Source organism: Rhinolophus hipposideros (assembly GCF_964194185.1).
Source record: "Rhinolophus hipposideros genome assembly, chromosome: 7".
NCBI lineage: Eukaryota > Metazoa > Chordata > Mammalia > Chiroptera > Rhinolophidae > Rhinolophus > Rhinolophus hipposideros.
The window spans coordinates 15,846,727-15,861,264 of record NC_138053.1 but is presented as its reverse complement, the minus strand read 5'-3'; the positions used below and the strand labels follow the sequence as shown (position 1 = coordinate 15,861,264).

At 39.7% G+C, this 14,538-nt stretch overlaps 1 protein-coding gene across 4 annotated transcripts in view; it reads left to right on the top strand.

The window, feature by feature from the left end:
• The window catches only part of SNX24 (sorting nexin 24), a 142,540-nt gene extending 128,437 nt beyond the window's left edge, over nt 1-14,103 (top strand). The window contains exons 4-8 of one of the 4 annotated variants that reach the window (XR_013993688.1): nt 3,837-3,931; nt 5,329-5,361; nt 5,879-5,943; nt 10,990-12,060; nt 12,847-14,103. Coding sequence is in view for 3 of the 4 variants with exons in the window: in XM_081054350.1 (XP_080910476.1) it covers nt 3,837-3,931; nt 5,329-5,361; nt 5,879-5,943; nt 10,990-11,053; nt 12,847-12,853 (264 nt within the window). In the remaining variant the exon portion in view is untranslated. Of the gene's footprint in view, nt 1-3,836; nt 3,932-5,328; nt 5,362-5,878; nt 5,944-8,917; nt 8,955-10,989; nt 12,474-12,846 lie in introns of those variants that run through there. The other 3 variants (XM_081054350.1, XM_081054349.1, XM_081054348.1) reach the window with 3 other exon arrangements.
• The last annotated feature ends 435 nt before the right edge of the window (nt 14,104-14,538 follow it).

Below are 14,538 nucleotides of genomic sequence, written 5' to 3'. Positions count from 1 at the left end.
CTCCTTCCATCACCATATATTCGATCCCCTTTTCCCTCTTCTACTACTCCCCAACCCTTATCTCTGGTAAACCACTAAACTGTTGGCCAGACAGATATTTTCAACCACAGCTCAGAGCTGAGAACACTAATGAATTCTAATAGCAAGGCCACGCACCCTCCAGCGGGGTTCTGATTGACAAAGGTAGAAAATGGAAACAAGAAGACCAACGTGTCCTTTGGGGAACTAGCATACAGCACAGGCGCAGCAGACCAGGTGAAAAGTGTGCCCTGCAGTAGTGCTGCCACATCGGAGTGAAAAGCCTGTGTCCTTGGTAGTGCAGTCAGAGCCCTGTGACTGCCCCCCCCTCCGCCACTTTCAGCACAATTGTATATGTATATGTATTTTTCAGCAAGCAAGATTCTCAGTTTTCATTCAGGTTTCAAAGGGATCCATGAATCATTGAGGACTAAGAAACTCAGTTTGCTAAATGGACAATAATCCAAACTCGAAAACCAATACAATGGGTTATTGGGAATTGATACAACAGAAAGATTCAAAGGAAATAGAATTAACATTTATTGAATGTTAATTGTGTGCCAGACTCTTGGAGACATCATCTAATCCTCACAGTAATCATTTCAGTTAGACAGAGGAGGTGTCCGAGCCCAGGGCATGTTGCTCTAAAGTCACAGACATCCTACTACGCCACGCTGCCTCTCTAAAGAATGAAAACGACTAGCCATTGAAGATTAATCAAAAATGCTGAGAAGCAAGTTAAAACAATGGGGAAATAGGATTTGATATTCATAAATGTATTTACTTTTTTTTTTTAATTAAGAGCTTATCTACTGAATAAAGTTGGGTGATTTAGACCGGACTGCGTTCCCAAGCATGAGGGATGGCCCAGGGTGCAGCTTCTAGAAGGAGTGGTTCTTCTTGACCAAAATCTTTTTAAGAAACTGAAGATGGAAATAGAACAGCCGTGAGGCCCTGCTTCCGGCTGGATCGCTCATGGAATGAGAGGTTGAACTAATTTAATTTCTCTCATCTCTATACTATTTCATGACAGTCATTTAACTTGTACATATTATATTAAATTGGGTAAGTTCTACTACATTATACTCTATCTGTGTTTGGGCTTAAGTATTAATTATTTTCTTACAAGCCTTCCTAGCAGAGTTCAAGAACTACTCCTACCACATAACTGAATGCTTAACTAACCCCCCAGTGCTGCTTTTTCTTATAACTGTAAATCTTGAAATCCATATCTGTCCTTGCTTATGGAAAAATACTATTTGAGGATAGCCAGTGAACATTTAACAAAAATGCTCACAAATTTCTGGAGCTTTCTATATATTTTTTTTTTTTTTTTGCCAATGTATCTTACCTAAAACAATGTGATCATCTGTTTGGAATATTCCGTGTGGGGGGGCTGAGCGGGATTGATTCCTATCATGGTGTTGCAGTGTAAACAGCTTTTTGCCTGTCTTTTGTCATTAATGACCATGCCGTGGATGTAGCCAGTGCATTGTAAGCCAATCTGTCACGGCAAATAAACAATTTACCTTGTTAAAATTCCCTAAATCTTGCATTAATAAAACCAAAGTAACCCCCCTGAACACTCAAGAGATGTCTTCTTCCATACTGCTGTGATGGATGACATGTCTAAAGATCCTGGAAATTAAGTAGTTCAGGTCATTAAAAGTGTCCCACACGTGTTATTGATTTAATTTATTTTAAAAGGTGGGGTGGAGATAAGAATGTTACTACCCCCCCTTCCATTTTTTTTTTAATCTGAAAGCTACCACTTGTATACATAATTAACACTATTGCTTGGGTGAACAACTCTGTATTTGTTACAACATTAAGCTTTATTATTCAAATAAGGATTACATTAGCCTCTTAACCAGATATCTAGAAACAAGTAGGTAATCATTGCAATATGGCAAAAATTCCTTGGAGCTTCGTAGGTATGATGATTTCTAGAACTTTTGAGTTCTGGGCACTGAAGTAATGACCTCCTGGGCATCCCAAAACTTCCCTCGGGTAGAAAAAAATTCAGATGAAAGTCAAATGATTTGAAGGAAATTTACTGAAATCATAATGAAAGTATGCCTCTGGATAGAGGAGATTTTTCCTCTATTTTATGAGTCTTTCTACTTTCATAATCAAGAAAAGAGTAAACATTTTAGATAGATGAAAAGATGGGTAGGTGAGTGGATGGATGGATGGATGGATGGATGGATGGATGGACGGACGGACGGACGGACGGACGGACGGATAGATGAGTAGATGGGAAAACATTTAGCGAGTAGTAGAGTTTTTAAATTCCATATCACTATATTCTAAGGCAAGGTTAAATTATGTTTGTTTGTTTATTGCTTGTTTTCTCCAAAGTCCACACTCTACTGGACTCATAATATTCGCTGCCATATCCCAATGCCTAATATGGTAGATGCTCAATAAATATTTGTTTAATGAATAAAGTATAACCCCAAATACTTTTCTTCCCTTTTTCATTCCTTAAGCATCAGTGGGTACAGTGGGCTGTGTAAGGAATAGTAACAGCCCAGCAGGCTGGCTCTCCAATAGGTCCCTCTCCAGGCACTGAACATCAGGAAGGTTGAGCAGTAGTGTAGTACAGAGGTCAGCCTGCTAGGACTGACCACCTGGGTAGTTGCTCATTCCATTTACATGCCCTGAGCTGGGGAACAGTATTCCAAAGCCCTGTGAGAAATGGGGCATCTCAGTATGTAAATTATGACTGAAAACAATACATTCTATAGAATTGTGTATATAAAAGACACACATAATTTGACCATAGTTTTGTCATTTGTCATGTACCTAATGCATCACCTTGCAGAGCTGTTTCTGATCAGCTGTGTAAATGATGTGTCACTATTATTCTCATTGTTCTTTAAGCAGCACATGCTTCTTGGGGAGAGGGAGGGCACAGCCATGGTAAATTATGAAAATGAGCCTTGAAAATAGTTATATTAACTTCAGAGATTAATTTCATTATTTGATGATTTTTCCATGGTCTTTATAAAAAAGAGAGAGGCAAATGTACAAGCAGTTCCCTCCCTCTGACAGACTCTTAAAATTCGATAGTTATGAAAATGCACTCTATAATTCTCCATTAGATTTCTTCTTGAAATTGAGTAATTTGGATATGCGAGAACTGACATGGTTATGCCATTATGCCAGCTCTTTTGCAAAGCTCCCTAAGTGGAACAACTCTATGGATTTTTTTCAGGATTTACACTGATTTACACTTCGTGGTAAAGTTGTTGCTGACCCTTTAAGTGGAGCTGTCCAAATAGCAATAGATGTCAGTTGATTCTAATGCCAAAACAAGTGATAGCGGAGGGATCTTGACTAAATCTTCCAGTTAAAAAGGCCATGGGTACCTGTGTGGTGTTTCCTGAACAGTAGTGGTTTTCTTGTAGATACACACACACACCAGACCACTTGATCTCTCAGTAAAGAAAGTTCAGCGTACATACCATGGCAGTTTTACTGAGATTTCCAGGTTTTTAAATACTCACTCTGGATTAGAATCTCCATGAAGACAGGAAACTATGTCTACCTGGTTCCCCACTGTCTTGCTCCTCGTCAGCATCTGAGTAGTAGATGCTGATGGGGTGAAAGAATAGATAAAATGGAGCATTTGCTGACACTGAGTAGTATGTGTCTGAATTCTTGGGGGGTGAAATGGGGACCACTCCTCAACGTTGATGGTGGGGAATGATGCTGGTAAGAACTTTGATGGATGGTTATGACTTTTTGAAATAGTTCATTTGATTGATTGCCTAGCAAACTTTACTTTCTAATTCTGTTTTCTGCTTCCACAGGCTGTCATTTTGGAAAATGAAGAACTTCCTAAACTTTTCCTTGATTTCCTGAACGTGCGACACTTGCCGTCTCTACCAAAGGCGGAGAGTTGTGGGTAAGAATTGTTGTTTACATATTGGACATGTATTTTATGGTACTCATCAATCACTTATTGGCCTTACAAATACCCCACAGTGGTGCCAGAAGGGGCAGCCTGGCCACACCCCTTCTTTTGGCTTGGGTCAGCACTCGCTCGTCCCCTGCTTGTAGTCAAAGGAATTCCTCCTAAAGCCTCATCCCCACATTGCGCTCAAATGACCAAATGATCTGCAAACTCTGGTTTGGACTTTAGGAATTGACTTTTTAAATTATGCTATTACATGGAGTAATGTTACATTGTGAGAATTCTGAATCCAGATAGCCTGTTTATTTGTGTATACTTGAGCAAAATCTGTATCTTCTTGGCATGTATATTCATATAATTTCAAAGTTATAAATGACCTTAGAGATGATTTTACCCAACTCCCTTCGTTTTGGAGTTGAGCAAACCAACACAGAATTAAGTGCCTTTCCCAAGATTGCTCACCTTGTAGCTGGCAGACCTAAGCCTTCTAGCACAGCTCTTTCCCCACTATCCTGCTGCCTCTCCCTCAGGAACTTCTAAATGCAGGGCTGCACAAACTAATCTCTATCTACTAAGGAACCAGGCTTTTGATCTCATCAGCAATTAGGAAAAGTTCTTTTGAAGAATTAACTCAAAACAAGCCACTGACCCAACTCTGGGCACCTGACTTGTGTTGTTGTGGCCTCTAAGGACAGTCACCAGTATCCCTGACATATCAGATCCATTTACAGAGAAATACATCATCTCAGACTTTCTGCAAATCTCAGTGGGAGTGATGGTTTTATCCATTTCCTAGCTGCCTCCAGACCCGCCCGAAAGACCCACACTAACTACAAGTCGTTGAAGCTAACTACACCCAGAGTTATGCTGAAGCCAGCTATCTGCTGAGTGAGAGGCTGCAAATACCTGTCACAGCTCCCTCACAAGTAGTGTTTACTCCCTCACTTTCCACTCACCGCAGAATAAGAATTATACACCCTGCTCACCAAATAATATGTGTTATCAGTGTGTCCTGACCAACTTGCGTGCGTTGACTGAGCGATGGGGATTCGTATGTGGTTGTGTATTTTTAAAAAGAGATGTTGGGAATGACAGTGAGTGAAATCTTTTCTCCATTGTGTAAGCCCCAAAGTAAAAGAACAAAAAATGCCTTAAGATTTTAAGTGATCTTCAGGAAAATTGAAATTCAAGAATATTTCCGTCTTAGGATTCCTTAGAGGAATCACCACCATGCTGTGACTCTATGAAAATACCTAACTCGCTTTTCAGAATGTCTCCCAATTCAGAGCCCTAAAAATACTGGCTCTTTTTCTTGTTGGTATAAACATTGACCCAGCTTACATTGTCTTTTTCTTTTGCTTTCTTTTTTTTTTTTTTTAAATGTCTAGATCTTTTGATGAGACAGAATCTGAAGAGTCAAGGTAAGAACTCATAATAGTCCATCAGGAGTTATAGAAATCAAAACTAGGGCTATGGTTTTGTTAAATGTTTAATTACGGTTGCATAAATGTTGGTTTTAAGATTGATTTTAAGATTATTGAAATTGAATTTAAGATTATAAAGACTGGATAGGAAGTTACAGAAGTAACCAGTTAGCATCTAGGAGTGAAAGAAGAAGGGCCTCACATTGTTTCATACAAGTAATAAGAATACTGTTTTATCAATAATCGTACTCAAAGATTAAAGAAAAACACTTTTCAGCCATGATTTATTGTGTAGATGGTATATCTGCTTCAAATTCCACAAAGAGAGGTTGGGAAGATGAGCCCAGGGCTGGTTTGTTCCCTCTAACTGCTTGCTGTGATTCACCCACACGGTGAGATACATAAACCTTGAGACGTCCCTGCACAGCAGTTTGATCCCCTCAAAGCTAGTTTGTAGTGTTTTCTGTTTACCGTCGTCCCCTGATGCTGACATGCCTGTTCTTGACCTTTCCAGCAAACTCTCCCACCAGCCAGTGCTGCTGTTCCTCAGGGATCCATACGTCTTGCCTGCAGCCAGCGGTAATCAAACCTGTCATCTGCTAACAGCTCTTTACTGATTTGACCCTGCACCACATAAACCACGTTTTTAATGCAGGTCTAACAGAGTGACATTGGTCCGGGGCTTAATAATCTGCCAATAAACCAGTGCTCTTGGTGTAAGGGACATTCAGAATTTTAATTGGGGCAGGCCTTTCAGGAGGAAATATAATTTTTCTTTCTCTCTTACCAGGCTATTTTGAATTAGAATGATAAGGGAGAAAGGTATTGACGCTTGTAATTTTGGGGGTAGTGTAATTTTGTCCTCTACTTTTTTTTATCCAGATGCTAAGATTTGAATCCAAGGCTCCCGCCCTTTTCAAAAATGCTTCTTCCCAAAAGCTGTGTACGTACATTGCTTGTGTACCTCCGTTTCCATTGAGATTACAGAATCTTTGATGGCTGGATGTATATTTTTTAAGTTGTATATTTAAGTATAATGAACAATTTAAGTATAAATGTAATCAGTATTTTAGCCTGAGTCCTTTCTTTGTGCCAAGAAATTTAAATTACTCAGAGTCCCTCTCAAAGCCTTGTTATGCAGCTACTCATGAGTACATCTCAGACAGTATCTCATTGAATTTCCTTAACAACCATATGAAATAGGCAGGGCAGGTATCATCATTGGCTAATGGAATAAGGGCTCAAGGAAGCCCCTGCGTTGCCCAGGCTTACCTGCCTGATGGGTGGACCCCTTGTTGCCTAATTTCTCCTTCTGTGCTCTTTGCATATAATGAGTTTTCAGTCTTTGCTTCTGAGAGTAACTAAATGTAATAGCATAGCAACTAAACAGCAATAAATTACCGATTGAAACCATTCCTACCTTCTGATAGTAAAAACCTTATTCCTAGCAAGAGAGAGGCAACTGTTGTGTTTAGCAGGGATGCGTGTACTCAGATCACCCACTGAGCTGTCACTTTAAAGAAGGCTAGGCAGCATGCAGCCCTGCTCTCTTGAGGGGTCGTTCCTAGCACCCTGACCAGAGAGAGCTGCTTTTGCTGTATAAGAATACGGCTTCATAGGAACCATTGCCTTTCTTTTAGCATTTGCTTCCCATGGTTAACAAATATGCATGTTATATCAGTTATGTTAACAAAATGTTATGTTTAATAAATATTCATAATGTAACCTAGTGTAGATTAAATGGGCAATGTTTTATAAAGTATTTTTGTTATCGTTATAAAATGGTTCCACAAGTACATTTTCCATGGTATTGTTTATATTCAGATATTTCATGCATTTGCCTGAGATTACTCAAGAAGTGTAGAGAGCGAAATGATCACTGCAGACTAGACTAGCCAAGATGTTTTATGCAAGAGGGAAGATATTGTATGACCCTTAAATCCAGTTCATCTAGCTAATTAAACACAGTGTTCTATGCACCTGGCTTGACAACACAGAACAGGAAGAACTTTCTGGGAAAGGACATCAGAAGCAAATGTCTGGAGTTAGAAAAAGTAAGAAGTATGTGTCATGGGTAGAATGTTGGTGTGGATGAATGACTTGCGCAAAAAGGGGTCTCTTGTTTGAGAGTAAATGAAAATCACTGTTTTAATGGACAGAATGGAACCAAGTATGATAGGGCCAGTCACCCTATTTTCCATTTTCTATTTTCTATTTTCTTGGAATTTTGGCCAACCCAATTTCATAAATCAGATTCCTGTTGTCCTAGAAGTATTATACTAGTGATTTATCCTTGTAAATCTTTAGCATATAATTTAAACGTAAATTGTGTTTGCATCACATGTTTGTGTTCTCAGGCCGCTTGACCAAATGTTGAGGTTACTATTGCAGAGGATATGGCTATGAATATGGAAATACCTTCACAGATATACTGACCCTCACAAAACCAGAGGAGTGTCTGTCTTTTAAGTTCTAACAATTGAACACCATCCTCTTATAAAATGCTACTATAATAATCAAATATTCTCTTAGTCTATGCTTTTTGTCCTTTGTTTTGATTTTTCTGGGAAATTCAAAACAACTACTGCCAAGGTCCCCAGCGATTGCAATATGGCCAAACTCTATGGACATTTTTCAGTCCTCATCTTACTTCCCTGTCATCATTTTAGCCACTGTTGACCCCTTTCTCCTCCTCCAGCACTGTCTCCCCTTGGCTTTCCCACTTTTCTTCCAATCTCTGGCAGCTTACCTGAAGGCTGTCATAGACCCTCCCCTTTTCTGATGACACTTTCTTTTGAATAATCTCCCCCTTGCTTGTGGCCTTGATTACCTTGTGTAGACAGCTGAGTCACAAGATTGCATTTCCATCCCAACCTTCTCTGGCAGCTCCATACTCTTACTATGTTCCAAGGCCCTCCGTGGTCTTGCCCTGGCTCACGTTCCTCCTGAGACCCCTCACACATTCTGCTCTAGCCTCACTGGACTTCTTTCTGGGCCTCACATGTGCTGATCTCCTTTCTCCCTCAGGGCACTTGCTGTTTCTTCCTCCTTGGGCACCTTTTCTGTCCCTATACATCACTAGTTCTCTCATCTCTCATGTGCGACTTCCAGGAGCCTCCACCTATTCTCCTCTCAAGGAGCCTCCACGAGCCCCTACACCCCATTCCCTTTTTTTAAAGGTTCATAATAAATGTTTAAAAATAAATGAAAACCAACCAAAATAACCACAAAACCTACCTGAAATCACATTTCTCCTCATCAATGGGAAACCAAGGCAAGGGCCATTTTCTGAGGAATTCAAGCAATAATGGACATTGTATTAATTGTATGATGAAGTTAAAATCCACAGTTTAGAGGAGTGAAATAGATGGGGGTGGGGGGGAAAGAAGACCTCTGATTATCTCCTCGTTGGTCACTAATTGGTAGACCTTGTTATAAAATACCTGTACTCCATTCACTTTTGTCAGAGTACTATATTTGTTTCCTTTATATCAATGATCACAAACTTTGTTCCCTTTTGTCTTTCTGTTTGGTTCACCCTCTAAATCTCTAGTATCTGCCATATGCTCAGCACTTGAATACAGGGCCTGGTATGTATGTATGTACTGTTCCCTCTGCCAGGAATGCCCTTTGCTCAGACACCCTCACAGCCAGCTGCTACGCCACGTCATTCAAATGGCCCCTCTGCACAAGGGTTCCGCCTCACCTGCCCTTCCCTGTCACTCTCTAACCCCAAGCCCTGCTTTATTGTTTCTTTGCCCTTAAACCACTGCTTGACCTATTACAGTACTACAGAATCACCCAATATTAACGTTGTTTTCCTTTTTTGCTGAACTTATTTGAATCCACTTAAGCTAAATATGCTTATGATGTAATTTTACTAACCTTCCAATAGACTTACATTTTGGGTGGCAAAGGATAAATGCATATATGCTAATGTATGTAATATGTCTTATTTGGGCATTTTATGGAAAATTAATCAGCAGGTTCATTTATGGCTATTGGTTTCAATACATTTAGAACGAATTCAGTACATTTAAAATTATTAATTCAGTACATTTAGAATTAACTACATTGTTACTTTTGATTGGGATCTAAATACATATACAGGTGTCAGTCCTATTGTAAACTTCTAAAGATATGTTTTATGCATTCATGTTGGATAAAAGCAAAACTAAGAAATCAAGTGTCATCAACTAAAGTAACTGAATACTCATGTATTGGAGATATTTTTAAAACATTTTGTTTATTCATTTGCTTGTCTTCCTGACTAGTATGTAATTTACTTGTGTTCCCTGTAATTAGCTGGTACTTGCTATGTAATAATAGTAGCTGGTACTTACCATGTGCCAAGCTCAGGTCCAAGCACTTAGTTTCATTCATCACTTTTTACAACAACCTATTAGGTAAGTACTATTATGAAATCCTTCACCAGTTACATCGAATCCATCACCGCTTTGGACTTGCTACAATCTACTCTCTGAATGGCTGCCAAAGCCATCCTTTCAAAACACAATTGAGTTCTGTCTTACTCTGCTTAAAATCCTTCTATAGCTTCTCATTGCTTTTTAGATAAAGCTAGAAATCCTGTCTGTTCTTACCAGGCTTGAATTGGCCCCCTGCCCTCAGGCACCTCGCAGGTGTCTTGCCTCCTATTTAGGTCTTTGAACCCTCCAGGCTGCCACCTTCGCAGACTTCCCACCTGGTTAGGTCTCTCTTCCTAGTGCTCATCTCCAAGAGCCTTCCTGCCTCCCTGGTGAGATCTACTCCCCTTTTAAGTGGTTTCACGTGGTACGTACTCTAGACAGGTTGGATTAATAAATGGACTTTTTTGTTTTTTTGGTCCTAAAGTACCAAACCACTTCATTTCCTTATAATAACTATATTTATTTCAAGTGGTTGGCTTTCACATAAATCTTGGACATAATTATTTGCAGATTCAAGTTTAGAAAATAAACTCCTGAGCCATGTGAAGATTGGTGCCCCCTGTTCCAGTTACACACTCATCTTTTACCTGCCCTGATAACTGGAACGTGGTACAACATACCCTACAGCTCTGGGTTTTCTTTGTATCTCCTATAAACATGAAGCTGGTTTTTCAAATGTGACAGGATGGCTTTTGTCGGAAATTTGTTCTTTTAAGTTAGGAAGACAGGACCCCGTCTTAAAGGCTGTCCAGAAGCTGCTGTAATAGAACAAGCACACTCAAGACCACTTGGACGAAACGCTGTGCTGTAAACCACAATGGAAAAACTGCAGCAAAGTATTCCCAGTAGAAATCTTGGAATTCCTTCAAGTATATTGAGATTTTGTTAGAAATTGAATTGCCGGTGTAATCCATCTTCCTTGTGAGAAAACATTCAGATAAAGAACTGGGACCTAGCAGCATTAACTATTAGAACATCCTTTAAATCAATAAGCTACAAATCTGGCCGTGCATTCCTGCAGCACCCGGTGGTACACTCAAGTGGCTTCCAGCTGGAGCAGCATGACGGATAGCTCCTTGGAAACCAGGGCAAACTGCATGGCGATGCAGGTTCCTAAGTCGCCCTTGTTACATTCTGCAAAATGCGATGCTATTTCACTGATGCACACAAGAAACACACTTTTCCTTTTGTTTTTCAGATTTTCCAAATGTGGTTATTGAAGGAGTTCTCCGTGGGATATTTTACCCTCATCTACAGCCCAGGTAGAAATCCTCCCTGGCCAGAAGAAGCTGAAGCAAGTTTCAAAGTTGCAGTCAAGGAAATCGATAGCTACCAAATTAACCTAAACTCTATGACATAACAGCTCTAGCTAGTGGTAAAATTCACAGTCCCAGCTTAATTCAGGGCAGGGACATTTCCATTAGAATGGTGCTTTTAAAAATAGAAACTGAACCAGGGCGGTGCTGAGGTTAAGGCCAAGTGTTTAAGAAGTAGATCGTGGCTGCCAATTTAGAAGCCCACGAAAAGGAGACTATAGAAGGATCTCCGGGAGCACTGAGTGTGACAAAACAAGGGACTCTCGCCTTCACGCGCACCACTGGCTAATTGAAAATCTTATCCTGAATCATACCGAGACTGATCAACTTTGGTAGCTTTTTTTGTTCAGAGTTTGTGACACACTAATCTTTTCATTATGAGATTTTTTTCTCAGCCAGTGATAGATATATTCTGAAGTGCTGGCACCAGGAGTGTGTTCCAGAAACACACACTGCTAAATATGAGGAAGGAACTAAACTGGAAATTAAATTATACTGGCAATATTTGGACACTTTTTAAATCATGGCATTGTAATTTACATAATAGTGGAGTGGCATAATACCCAGGGGTTAGTGTCTAATGTCGGTACGAAGATAAAATGGAGTATGAAGATTGTCCTTGAAAGCCCTTTAGAAAGGCTCTATGTCGGAAATCTGTCCGTCTACCACAGCCAGTTTTTCCTCCAGCATTGGAAGAAATGACTGTTTCTTTGGTTGAAGACCAACTGAAGCTGTTGGGATTTATTTAGGGGCTATTTTGTATTAAAAAAACACGTACTTCAAATACTAGAATCACACTTACCCCTGAAGATGCTGCCCTCTCAGAGACAGAACGTGCACTGACGTTGTCAACACTCAACTTGGTTTACTCAAGGGCATCCATTCATTGCATAGGTGGTATTGCCACTGTTATTTTTCCTGTTTCCTTTTCGCGGACCTCATGTTGAATTAATGTAAGTTAAATGTGTTTATAGTATGACTCCACTGTACATTTTACATTCATATTTTGAGTAGTAGAGGATACAACCTGTATGTATGTGCTGTATTTGGGCATTTCATTGAAAACTAATTAATAGGTAGCCTATTTATGGTTATTAGTTTTAATAAGCTTCTGTGGGAGAATTAGATTCAAAACTAATTACTGAATCATGTTGTTTGGTTAGGATATAATTATACAAGTTTAAAGCCGGCTACAAACTTTCAGAGATATATTTATGATAGATGGGTTACTACATGTTGGAAACAAGAACTAAATCAAGTGTCATCAACCAAAAATAACTGAATGGTCAAGTGTTGAAGATATTTTTTTAATGTTTTTTGTTGTTAGCTATTTTGAGTTAAATAAAAACAGAGAACAAGAAATATATGAATTTGTCTTCAGCTCCTAAGATTTTATTGGATACACAAATTGTGTCTTGTCTCTTTACACACACACACACACACACACACACACACACACACACACAACTTCTCACGGATTCATACAGACATTTATTTCTAATCTGACCAGGTGAGTGTTAATTACTTCATCTGTGAAAGCCAGTATACTCATTAAATAGTTAGGATTCACCAAAATAGTGAGAATTAAAAAAAAAAAAAATAAAGACCAAGAATCTTTGGTGGCCTACTACTCAAAAAATGTTTCTTTGAGAATTATTTTTTTATCTTAGTGATGACATTCATATTTTTATGTAAATGTTTGATATATAATTTTATATTCCATTTCAATTCCATTACAGGAAATAGAAACCACAGTAGGTGTTTTAAGCAGAGTGGAATAATAAGAAACTGAGTACGTACAGAATCTTTCAAAGGATGAGGGGAGTGAGCTCCTGGTGGGTGTCCAGGAATGACTTCCAGAACATCCCAGCAACCTCCAGCACCCATGTGCCAGGGGAGCTACAGCTTCTGCCTTAAGCAGGAATTCAGGAAGTCAGGAGGCTGCTACTGGAGCTACTAAGGTGAAAATTACCACTGTAGCTGCAATCCAGGAGCTACAATCCAGGATCAGCACTCAGGATCAGGAAGTAACTGAGTGCCCAGGAATCTCGTGACTGGGTACTGGGACAGAGTGACCAGTTGCCATGACCGACTCCATAATTGACTTTCAACACCCATGGCCATGCTTGCCAGCAATCACAGCCCAAAGCAGCAGGAAGGTGGTATTCACCACTTCCATCTTCCACTCCATATCCCATGGAAGTCCAATTGTCAGAAACTTATTCTCAATCCGCAGCTTCAAGGAAGTCTGGGAAGGAGTTGGAACTTGGTCTCTGAAGCTCAGGAATGCACATTGGTAAGATGATGGAATATATTTCCACAGTTGAAAATTTAATAAAAGGATATGTCAGAAAGAAAAATCTCCCACCCTGTCTCCTATATTCCCAATTCCCCTCCCACAGGCAACCACTGTACTTAGTTTACTTCCAGAGAGATTTCATCCACATGCAAGCAAATAATGTTCCATTTTCCCCTTTTTTACAAAACATAGATTTTTCAAAGCATGGATTCATAGGCAATAGAGAAGAAAAGAGTAGAGGGAAGAAAACAGTAAGTGAAAGAAATCCCGTTACCACTTGAGCCAGGATATGGGGACAGCTCTCACCCCTCCAACCCCCTAGTTCTTGGATGTGGTGACTTGCCTGAGACTGATCTCATCTTGGCTCCTGGTGCTATTTTATGCAGAGCCTCCCTCAGATCCCACCTCCCTCGCCTGCCCATTTTACATACTGGCAGCCCAGGGGTCCTTTCTTTCTCCTGGTGTCCTTTCTGCTCCCCTCGTCCCATTTCAAATAGTGAGCCTTGTATACAACCCATATAACACCAAACATTCGCTGCCTGGTAAGTCCTCTAGTCATTACGCTTTGAAAAGTGTAGAACTCTCATGATCTCAGTTTAGAAATAGCAAATAGCCTTTATCTTCTCACCTTTGACCTATTGATAATGGCTGCCTGAAGTACTCTATTAAGGATTCTGACACACCCATTAGAGTGGCAACTATCAAAAAACAAAAAAAAAAAACAGAAAATAAGTTGGCAATGAATGGATACATTCAAACCCTTATACATGGCTGGTGGGAATGCAAAATGTAGTTTCTGTGGAAAATGCTATAGCAGATCTTCAATAAATTAAACAAAGTTACCCTATGATCTAGCAATTCCACTTCTGGACATATATCCAAAAGAAATGAAAGCAGGGACACAGACATATTTGTACACCCAAGTTCTTGGCAGCATTATTCAGAATAGACAAGAGGTGGAAGCAACCCAAGTGTCCATTGATGAATGACTAGATAAACAAAATGTGGTGTATACACACAATAGAATATTATTGACTTAAAAGGAAGGAAATCCTGATACATGCTACAACATGGATCAACCTTGAAGACATTATGCTAAGTCAAATAAGCCAGTCACAAAAGGACAACTGCT